The 12082-nt window shown below is 39.3% G+C and overlaps 1 protein-coding gene across 2 annotated transcripts in view; it reads right to left on the reverse strand.

Moving 5' to 3' along the window:
- Znf609 (zinc finger protein 609) overlaps positions 1-12082 on the reverse strand; it is a 185495-nt gene that overhangs the window by 156032 nt on the left and 17381 nt on the right. For both annotated transcript variants that reach the window (XM_015480550.2, XM_048793855.1), the window contains exon 2: positions 8477-9350. In XM_015480550.2, coding sequence (XP_015336036.2) covers positions 8477-9223 — 747 coding nt within the window. In that variant the 5' untranslated portion in view covers positions 9224-9350. The remainder of the gene's footprint in view (positions 1-8476; positions 9351-12082) is intronic.

Raw genomic sequence — 12082 nt, forward strand, 5'->3', positions numbered from 1 at the left:
ATTTTTTTTTTTTTTTTGGTGCTGGGTATTGAACCCAGGCAAGCATTCTACCAACCCTACATTTGAAATTTCAACAAATTCTCAGACACTGTTGATACTCTTACATAGCCTATTGCTTTATTAGATAGGAAAAGGAAGTACATGCCTCTCACCTTAGCTATCACCTCATGTGAAAACACTTATCTACTGTATTCTCAACAACCACAAAAACCCACTTACGGTTTAAAAATACCTCCAAGACCTAAATGCTAAGATTTCTTTTTCTTTCTTTTTTCTAACTTTGCAAAGGCTATAATGGCACCAGTGACCATTAAGGCAGTATAAATTCAGGCAAAGAAAAAATAAGGACAAAATATGTATAAAATATGCCCAAGCCTTTTACCATTCATGCTTTACTTCTTCAACCTGAGAAGTCTTTTCTTTGGACTTCTAGGGCAAGAGAGAAGCCAAAAGAAAAAGGAAGTAGATTATTTTATAATACCAATCCCCCAAATGAAGACAGGTTCTCAAAATAAATAGAATTTTGCTCTATAAATAGAAAATCTCAAAATGCTCTAAAAATTCCTGTTTCTCTTTTGTCACACGTCCTCTTATCTCAAAAGTGACCAAAGTCTATTCTTTTTAAGATAGCTTAAGTATTGATTATGCCAATGTCATCTAGGATGAATGACTTCAGGGAAAAGAATTTGTTAAAGATATCTCCTCAGCCATCCAAGAAGGCTTCTTGTGTAGGTGCTCTCAACCATGACTAAATTGTACTGAGAGAAATATATTCTAAAATATTAATATGGTCTGGCACCTTCCTGATGCTAATGCTCCCAGGCCCATCCTGATGGCACAACTGGGAAATTAACTGAAGAGAAAAGCAATCTTCCCTCTGCTCTCTACTTTCAGATGTCCCTCCTCCCTAGCTAGCTTTGCTATGCAGACTCCTTCTATAGATACACAGAGATAAAACATGCTCTCACACACAAATAACTCTCTGCAGGAACTCAAAATCAAAGTCTAACCCCATGGTTTTTAAGTGAGCAAGTCCAATTTCCTTCTTTGTAGCTCTTGACACATGCTGGCTAGGAGCCGTCTGGAGTTTTGCTGCCTTGTTCCTGCACCAGAAGGCTCTGCACTGTAGGTCAGGGGATGATAAGGAAATGAACAGTGTAATTTCCAAGGCCTCTGAACACGGCCCTGTCAGCAACTCTGGAGGCAGGTTACTCAAGCATAGCTTGAAGAGTGCAAACCACAGAGAGGAGGGCTCAGATAGCCAGCAAGTGGCAGGATCTCAGCTGCGTATGTTACTGTCACCTCTAGCCTGAAAGCCCAAGTCCTGCTGCCTGTCTGGATAAGCTCAGCTGGCAAAAGCTCTTATACCCAAATGGAAAATATACAAGTGCACACGGGGGAGCAAAATTAAGATCTAAGACTTAAGATTTTCCATGTATTTTTGTGTAAAAACAAAAGCATTTAGTGCTCTTTCAGTTTCCATAAGATTGCATATGCTGGCAAACCCACAGTAACAGCAATCTAACCCACTCCAGGGATGGAGCCAAAAAGTAAACTTAATTCATATGATATCTGAAATTCAACAAGACCACTTCAATATCCTCTGAAGCCTATTTTTGGTCTTTTCCCCCTTTCCAACTATAAATACCAGGAACTTTAGAACATCACCAACATGCAAATTTCCCAACCCAGTTTTGGAACCTGTAAGCACAGTACGGAAAATCTTATCCAACATGTTTTATATTTTTATTCTGGGCTTCCTGTACAGTGGAATGTTGTTACATTTTAGTCCATTATTGCTTAGGATAGATGAAGCCATATTTTAATTCAACCTGTGTTTTCTAATACTTATTGAATGTTTTCTGTTCTGAATTAATTAATTTAATCTTGCAACAACCTTATGTTCATAATTTTCTTCATTTTGCAGATGAAAAGAATGAGTCAGAGCAATTAAGTAATTTGGTCAAGATCACTGAGGTAATAAGTGGCAGAGCTAGAATACAAACTTAGGTAGTCTGGCTAGAGAGTAGTACACTCTTAAGTACTAAGTCATATATGAGTTGATGTGAAATTTAAATTTTGAAGAATGGCATTTAAAATTAGAGCTGGCTCCCAGAACCTGTCTTATAAGAAAATTCACAAAGACACTCAAACTATAATGTAGAAAGCAATTATTTGGGGCTGGTGATGTAGCTCAGTGGTAGAGTACTTGCCTAGCTCTGGATTCAATCCCCAGTACTGGGAGGGGAAAAACAGAGACTTATGGAAGTGCAGATTTCTGGGTTCTTATCCCCAAAGTACATTTATCAGATCTGGAGTAGGGCCCAGAAATCTGCATTTTTTAAATTCAAGGAATGTGATTGATATACATGGTTTTATGGAATACCCTTTTAGCTACTCCATTGTAGTTGGTGTACTGTAAGCTTTCAAAAAACAGGGACCATCTCTGTTTTATTCACCAGTGTGTATAACCCATCACCCAGTACAATACCTAAAACCTAAATGCACTTATTTGCTGGTTGGATGGGGGGTGGGGCATGTCTATAATCCTATCAATTACGGAGGCTGAGGCAGGAGGATCAAAAGTTCAAGGTCAGCCTCAGCAATTTAGTGAGGCCTGAAGTAATTTAGCAAGACTCTGTCTCAAAAAAATAAATAACAAGTGCCTCTGGATTAAATCCGCACAACCCAATAAGGTAAAATAAATAAAATGTAGTTTACTGTATTGAATGAAAGTGACAAGAGTATCCATAATGTATCTTCTCTTTATAAACAATAAGGATTGGAATGTAGCTCACTGGAACCAGCTTGCTTCACATGTGCAAAGTTCTAGGTTTGATCCCCAGCAATGAAAAAGGTAAAAAGAAAGACCCACTTAATAATAATCACAATCATTTGAGGATCTGCCTATCACTGATGTGTTCAAGTAAGAAGCACCAGAACAGGATAATTTTTTTCCTTATCTGCAATTGCCAAATAAAGAAAAAACTAGCATTACATAATTGGTATTGATATAGTTATATAGGAGGAATAAGTTCTAATGTTTTAAAGCATAGCAGGATGACTATAGTTCACAATTTACTATATATTTTATAAAGAACCAGAAGAGTTGAGTAAGGTTTCTAATAAAAAGAAGACACTTTTTAAAAAATATTTTTTAATTGTCAATAGACCTTTTATTTATTTATTTGTTTGTATGTATGTTTGTTTATTTATGGTGCTGAGGATGGAACCCAGGGCCTCACATATGCCAGGCAACTTCTCTACCACTGAACCACAACCCTAGCCCGACACATGTTTAAGGAGATGGACCTAACCTGATCATTGCACACTGTACGTATGTATTCAATTACCACACTGTATTCCATAAAGAGGTATAATTATTATGTCAGTTTAGAACTAGCAATGCCTCAAATAATTACAAAAAATATTCCAGAAGACACAAAATCCCTCCCTCCCCCATTAATGAGTTAAGCTCAAAGCTTTTTTTTTTTTTTTTTTTTGGTGTGGGGTGGTTGGGGAAGTAGGGTTTGCTGGAACTGAACCCAGGGGCGCTTAACCACTTGTCACATCCCCAGCCCTTTTTATATTTTATTTTGAGACAGAGTCTAAGTTGTTTAGGGCCTCCCTAAGCCCCCCAAGCTGTTGGGATTATAGACGGGTGGCACAAAGCCTGGCTTCAAAGACATCTTAAAAGCAACTTTTCCTCTTTACATCCAACAGGATATAGATTCTCTCCTAGCTGTAAATGGTTATTCATTGCAAATATCATCACCTCACCTAAGTACCTTTAATTTGAAAGATCCTTTGTTTACTGAGTGTCTATAATGTTGAAGTTTCTATGAAAACAAAGTGAAAATGATCTTGGAATACCTGGGCATTTACATCCAATGTTTCTAAAGGTAGTCTTTAAAGACTGGAGACTTCATGCCAGTTAAAGATTTGTTAAGAAATCCAGAATAGCAACATGCCCTAAGAATTTGGTGTCCAAAAATCTGGCTCCCGTGTTTGGTTTTGCCAGTAATTATCTGTGAGATCCAGGTAATGATCTCCCTGGTCTTAATTTACTCTTCTATAAAGTGAAGAAATTGGGCAAGATAATCTTTCTCTGGGGCTCTCCTTAAATTACAATACCTAGAAGGAAAACAGAACTGCTGAAAAGATAAATTAAGCTTGTAGTTCAAGATTGCAACTCTGTACCATAAAAATATCAACATCTTTATTTTTTCCATGAAGGTAAATACTTGAGGGCACTGGACTTCAGGAAGCAAGGCTGACTGCTATGCTTGTCAACAGCTGTACAAAGTGGAGGAAGGTGTTAAGTGAGAAAGCCTTGGATCAGAAGGAATAAGAGATCTGACCTTGACTGGGCAATGAGGGATTGCAATAAGAGAGAAATGAACTGGAAGGCATAAACTAGGGCAGGAATACAAAACCAAGGACAAAGGAAGATGCTCTTACAACATGGATATGATAACACGCATGATCAGAATACAAAAGAGTAAAAGTCATACTATGTCATTTTCTTTATATTCTAAATGAATGGGTAAAGTGGCAAACATATGCATCATTCTGAAATAAGCAGAATCTGACATACAAACATGGGGAAAGCAGAGTGAAGTATTCCTACCCTGTAAGATCAAAAGCAGCTGTTAAGGAAAGGTCAGGGATCTCCTGGTTGTAAAAAACTCTTCATGCACTAGAGCCTTTGAGTAAAACTCATATCATTTGGAGGGGAAAAAAAGGAAAGAGGTCTCACCTTAAACTCTTGGACATAAGCTCTGACAGCACAGACAGATCACTGCTGTCTGTGGTTTGTAAATTCCTTTTTCCTTGTTTGTCAGAGTAGCCACATGTGCACTAAGCTCAGAACACTCAGACAGGCACCCTCCCTCCTGCCTACCTTCTTTTCCATCCCTAAACTTGTAACAACCTATCAATCAAACCAAACACAAGTAAGCAGGCAGGAGCCAGAAGGTTCTATCTTTTTATTCCTCAACATTCCCTCTCCCAGTCTCTTCAGTTGGCAAGAAGTATGAGACAGGTGTGTTCAACAACAATTCAGGGCAACAGCAGTTGCTGAGCCATCTCTGGTTATCTCCTAGAACCCTGGGAAACAACACAATCAATGAGCCACCTGACAGAAAGGTGTAGTGGAGTAAAAGTGGATGCCATTAAGGGGAATCTGCATCCCAGACTGATAGAAAATTTCCTTGGCCACACCCTGAGATATCTACTTTGATGAGAGAGAAAGTCCTGAGGTAGTAATCTGAATATTCAAATCTGCCTCATTAGATAGTAGTCAAGGTCTTGACAATTCTACCCTGCACCACAGAATCTACTGTTTTCTTTCCTATTTCCAAGGGGCAGCGGGTGATATGTGAAAGGAACTCCAGTCAACACGCTCTGAATTTTATGAGTTTCTCTTTTTCATGACAGTTCCCAGCTTAAGGGTATGCAATTTCAGATTACATCAAAACATCTGTTTTGCTGTTTTGGTTCTGTTGGTTGTTCCTACAAAGAAAGAACATTCCAAACCAGTTAGGCCATAGACAAGCCTGCCTTTCTTTCTTTTTCTTTTCTTTTTTTGGTACTTGGAATTGAACCCAGGGATGCTGTACCACTGAGTTACATCCCAAGCCCTTTTTATTTTTTGAAACAAGGTCTTCCTAAATTGCCCAAGCTGGCCTAGTATTACAGATGTGCACCATGTTACCTGGCAACAAACCTAACCTAACCTCCACTTCTTTTAAGGGTCCTAAGGATTGAACGCTGGGATGTTTTAACCTCACTGAGCTATACCAAGCCTTTATTTATTTATTTATTTTGGTGCTGGGGATCAAATCCAGAGCCTTGTGCATGCAAAGCAAGCACTCTACCAACTGAGCTATATCCCCAGCCCGCCATTTTTTATTTTGAGACTGGATCTCTAAATTGCTGAGGCTAGCCTTGAACTCCTGATCCTCTGGCCTCAGCCTCCTGAGTAGCTGGGGTTACAGAAGTGCATTGCCATATCTTGCTAGGCCTTCATTTTAGAGAAAAATTCTTAAAAGATATTTACATAGACCTTGCTTTAAAACATAATACTAATCATCAAATGCTGGCTGAGTACCTATTATGCCCAAAATCCTGGGTTTTGAACCCTGGGACTCCTGCTTTCTAGGTAAGCACTCTTCCACTAAGAGCTACACCCCCAACTCTTCTTTCCCTGCTCTAGTCCCAGAAATGTTCTCTTCCTGAATCATGTGTTTCTATCTCTTAGCAACTTCCAAACATTTATTTAAATAATTATCTTATTGGCCAAAGGCAATATGGTAAAGCACCCTCAAAACCAGTATGTCTAAAACTGGTTAAGGAACAGGAAGGAATGGTGAAAATAGGCTCTTGCTTATGGTAACATAAAACTGCACAGTAAATTTTCTCCTTCTAAAAGTACTTCCCAGCAATTTTACATTTCTTCCCAAAAACGAATGCTGTCTGTCTCCTTTTTGTCTCTCATTCCACTGCCCCATTCTTACAGTCTGAGAGGCAAAGCTTAATAGCAAAGCTATATTATTAAAGGTCAAAATTTCCTGGCACCAAGGTGTATTCTTTTTATTATTTTTAAGAGTTGATCTCCCCCCCCCCCCAACGTTTTTCTTGGTGCATTATAGTTGTACATAATGGTGGGAGTTGTTGTTACATATTCGTACATGCACAGACCAAGATATATTCTTAGCTGAATGGATTGCATCTTTCAGCAATTTTAATCTGAAGGTCAGTTATCCACCAGTCCATACACTAATGAGAGAAAATGGGTTCCATTTGCTTTTCTATTGGAGACAACCATGGACATTTAGATTTAAATCCAGTATAAAGCTAAACAATAAGCAATATTCATCCTTTCATTCATAGATTACAACTGGGCTTAGAAGATTACAACATAAGTAAATTAAAAAAAAAATGAAAGCCACCCTCAAAAGTACTTTTGGGTACAGGATGAACAAAAATTATGAATATGGATACATGGTAAAAGTTTCTTGAAGCCAGATGTAGGGAACAGTCTAATAGGCCTGGAACAGAAGCAAGAACTCCTGGTACTCCAAGGCCTTTTTAAAACAGTATTATCCATCTGTACCCCTGAGAAAATGGCAAATCACAGCCAACACAAGATGAGCAATGCCTATAGCCAGCTGGAACTTGACTCTACTAAGGTGGACTATGGCATCTGCCACCTAAAGCAGGCAGGCTCTCTGGCAGCTGTCACTTGTAAAAAGGAATGAGCCATTGTTTAGTGGAAGAAATTCATAGCTCTCTTAACCAGAAAAACCCAGATGTTGCTAAAAGCTGCAGATGTGCCGGAGTCAAAGACCAACGTACCTAGAGCAAAGAAAAAACAAGCTACCACTAAAATCTAGGCACTAAGAGGGCACCACCACCCACACATGCACATCTAGCCTTTATTTATTAACTACTGCATCTGCTGGGATCAGCTAAAAGCACAGGGTGAGCAGAACACAGAGCAGAAAATCAAGAGCCAATGAATACTTCCTCACCAGTCCAGCTGCTTCATAGGAAACTGTAAGCTGCTCAAATTTAAGGCAGCCTGAATTGGCCCCAGATGCACACCTATTCTTCTCTAGCACTGGGAGACATTCACTCAGACATTTACTGAGATATCAACTAAGATCATCTTCTCAGAGGAGCGACGCAATCTTAACCCATCCTGGGGCTGCAGGCACCTATCCTTTTAAGTCAAGCAAAAGACAAGGTATCATTATACTATTAGGCAGCTAAAAAACCACCAGGATACTGATTCCCAATAATTGCAGAAGGTACCTGGCAAAGAGATACCCTTTCAGTGGCCAAAAATTCTTCCTAGGCCAAACTTTCATAGCTACAACAGTAACTCATAAAGCCTGATTAAGTATTTCATAGTATAGTCAGGACCTCCTGCCCCCTTGTTTACCAGACCAGCAACTGTGTCCTTAATGCTCTTTGGTAGCCACCAATAGAACACTTGGTAGATAAGCCGTGAAATTTAATCAATCTTTTAGTTCTAGAAATACAACACCATCAATTATTCCATTAAGAACAGCCCTATACATGTAAACAAAAGCTAATTAAGTTTATCAGTTATTATGAATCTAATAATGAAATATCATTCAAGCTGGAAACCACATGAAAGTTTGGTGCCAGCCTCTAGCAACAAGTGTCCAAGATGGAACAATAACAAGGTGTGAGAAAATTCATTCTACCAAATAGAATTCTAAGAAGATATCCTATTCCAAAATGTCTCTCTTGCTGTAAATGAGCCTATAGGGAATCCGCTAATTTGGAACAAAACCACATTAACATGACCAGCTGCTCTGACCTTGTAATTGGTCATTACCCACAAACTAATAAACCTCCAACAGAGTGTATACAGCATTTGGCAGTTAGTCCAGGGCAGTTTTGACTGGCAGTGAGTGGGCAGCCAGATCCGGCCACCTCTTACCTTTTCAGACTTGACTTTCTTTAGCGGGCGACACTCATTCTCCCCTTCCTCTGGCTCCGGTTTAGTTCCCAAAGGATTGAGTGCTGCCCCAGGCTCAAGAGCTATACTCCCAAGTGGCTCCACAGCTCCTGTATCCACCCCTGTACTTCCATCATACTGACCACCCCGTCCTCCCAAGGGAACCGGCTGGAGGACCCCAGGATCCTTTTCTGAACAAGTCCCCACTCCTTCGCTTCTCTCCTTCTTGCTCTTAGACGAGCTGTTCTCCTTCTCCTTTTTGGAGCCGGCTACACTGCGGGATGCCTTACCGGCCTTCTCTGAGCCCTTGGGAGCAACAGCAGCAACCAGGCCTCCTGCATTGGCACCATCTCCTGAGCGCCCCTGCACCTCTTTCTTGCTAGCTGCCCCTTCACTTGGAGTGAACAAGGAAGTCCCTGGAGTGGGTTTGCTAGTGTCTTTTCCACTCTTATTCCTTTTGGATTTTGATTTGCCTTCCTTCCCTTGAGGACCTGGCACTGGGGTCACAAACTTGATGTTGTCTGGTAGTGTGGCCACAGCATTGGGAGCTGGTATCCCCACCTCCTTTGAGCCTGACATTTCCAGTTTCTGCTGGTCCTTTTCCAGATCGGCGTCCAGGTCAATGATGAGGTTCCCTACTCCAATGTCCCATTCATCCCCACTGTCGTATGTTTCAACCGGGTTTGCATCCACTCCTTTCCCTCCGGAGGCTCCACTGCTCAAGGACATCTTAGAGTCAACGTCCCACCTCAAGATTCAAGGCTCTTCCTTGCCCCCAGCTTTCCTATTTTCAGCTTCAGCTATGTTCTCAGACCTGCCACATTGGTCAGTACATGCCCAGTGGACAACATCATTGCTGGAAAAAGAAAATTTAAAAAGCTGTTAAAAGAAACAATACAGGCAAGGAAACAGCCTGAAATAAACTCCCACATAAAACAGACCCTTCCTGTGTGACTATCATATCACAAAAAAAGTTATGGGAGCTAGAGGTAGAGCTCATTGGTAGTATACTTGAATAGCCACAAGTTTACTCCCCAGCACCATTAAAAAAAAAAAATGCAAGTAAACAAAAATGCAGACTCAGTTAAAATTCATACAGAAATCAGAAAAGTACAAAGAAATCTGTTGAAATATAAGAAAATAAAATTCTGGAAATTTTTTCCAGAATTTAAGGGAAATGGACAGTGAAGAGAAAAAGAAAGAAGGAAAGAAAGAAAGAAACTGAGAGAGAACATTTCCTACCACTAAAGGAAAATAAGAGATCAGAACAATACATGAATAACACCTTGAGCAGAAGAAATCTTGCAGACTGGAAAAGTTCACTATATTTTTGGCAAAATCAATTTAAAAAGACAAATGTGCACACATTCTGGAAAAATTTTAAATTACAAAGGACAAAAATTGGACTGCTCTCAGAATACTCAACAATATTAAATGTTAAAAGACAATGAATGTTAAAAGACAAAGTTACAGAATTTTGAGGAGAAAATGTTAAGAAACTTACAATAAGACAAGTTATTTGTCTTGTGTAAAAACAACATATTTTCAATTATGTAAGAACAAATATATAGTTGGGTATGGTGGCTCATGCCTATAATTCCAGCAGCTTGGAAGGCTGAGGCACTCAGCAAGACCCTGTTTCTAGTAAAATATTTTTAAAAAGGGCTGGGGTTGTAGCTCAGTGGCAGAGTGCTTGCCTGGCACATGTGAGGCATTAGATTCAATCCTCAGTACCATATAGAAATACATAAAAATAAAGATGTAGAAGATTAAAAAAAAAAAAAAAAAGGTGGGGGATGTGGCTCAGTGGTTGAGTGCCCATGGGTTCAATTCCCAGTACCAACAAAACAAAACAACAAAGGGAGAATCCATCATTTCTAAAGCATATTATCAGGATACAAAACTGAAAAATGTAAGACAACTCAAAAAATATAAGATGACACAAATATTCTTACAAAGTTCTGATGACTGAACTTAAAGGACAACTTAAGAGTCATTTACCTTTCATAGACATCAACAGTATTAAAAATTTTAAAGAAAGTGTTTTAAAATTGTTTTACAAATTATATTATAGGTTGTATTGATACTTATTTGAGTTCTATAAAGGGAAATAACAATTCTTTCTTTTTCCATGAACTCAGTGTTATGGGCTTTCCTTTTAGACTACTCCTCCCTCAGATATGTCTCGTAACACTTAATACTGACAAGAATGACTGCATTTTGCTTCAAAAATCTCTCAGGATCAGGCTGTGGGGAGCAGGTATAACTCAGTAGTAGCTCTTGCCAACAAGCATGCCCAAGGCTCTGGGTTTGATCACCAGAACAGGAAAAATAAATAAATAAATAAAACTTGTCTCAGGGCTAAGGTACCCATCTCAAGACTCACATTTTAACATCCAGAATATCTTTCTTACTAACCTACTAGGTCATTGATCCCACCAACCAGCTAAGCCTTCAAATCAATTGTGTGAAGGGGTTGCTGTCCTAGGGAACTGTCAATAAACCATGGGATACAACAAAGTTGCTAAAAGAACTCTATTATATCATCTTCCCTGAATTCCAGATGCTGTCCTGAAATCACTTCATATTTAGCTCACCTCAGGTGGAGGTAGTACAAGATGTAAACCATCCTAAGTGACTCTGAGCTTACCCAGCTGGAAGAACAGGAATCTTCCTCTCCACCTGCCACACTTCATGGGAGCTCACTAATCAACTGAATTTCCACCTAGGTTCTAACGAGAAATAATCAACTTCCCTTTGGGCCTCCCCTTAATTTATTACATTAATTACTGTAACAAAGGAACTGTGTCATCTCAAGTACCATAGCTCTCAGCCTATAGCTCCAATGGAGATTAGATAAAGAACAAACAGTGCCAATTTGAGAAGACATCCAATTCAACAGAGCTCATCTGATCACATGTCACATAAGGACAGAAGAACAAAATTGTAGCATCTCTGGCTCCTAGTCTTTATATACTACAGCTCATATGGTCCTCACAGGCTGCTAGTCTCAGACAAAGATTATGAGGTTTGACCTGTTTTATTTCACATAAACAGCTGACACTTTCATCAGGACGAAGCTACTTAACAGGATTCAGGTTTAGATCCTTGATGTTTGTCAATACTGTTCTGTGTCAGCATATAAAACTCAGAATAGGTTGAACAGCATACTGAATCTATAAATAATTCAGCCTCAACTCCAGAGGGATTCACTTAGTGAAACTGATCCACTCAAGAAACTTTTTCCAAGACCTGTGTGTATGGAAGTGAAGAAATAGATGGCAAAGATTGTCTAAAGTAAAAATTTTTTAAAAGCTCTGCCATCTCTCTTCCTCTTATAATCAGAGGCTACACAGGCCTTTATAATCTGGTTCTTATTCCCAAAGGTAAAAATTTTCTGTACTAAAGAGAAGGCAATGAAAAATTCTCAAGAAAAAAGTGAACAGTGGCTCTATGTGTGGCAGTGCACACCTCCTAATTCCAGCTACTTAAGAGGCTGAGGCAATAGGATTACAAGTTTGAGGCCAGTTGGGAAACTTAGTGAAACCCTGCCTCAAAAAAAAAAAAAAAAAAAAAGGGTGGGGATGT

This window comes from Marmota marmota, unplaced genomic scaffold (assembly GCF_001458135.2).
Source record: "Marmota marmota marmota unplaced genomic scaffold, marMar, whole genome shotgun sequence".
NCBI classification, from domain to species: Eukaryota; Metazoa; Chordata; class Mammalia; order Rodentia; family Sciuridae; genus Marmota; species Marmota marmota.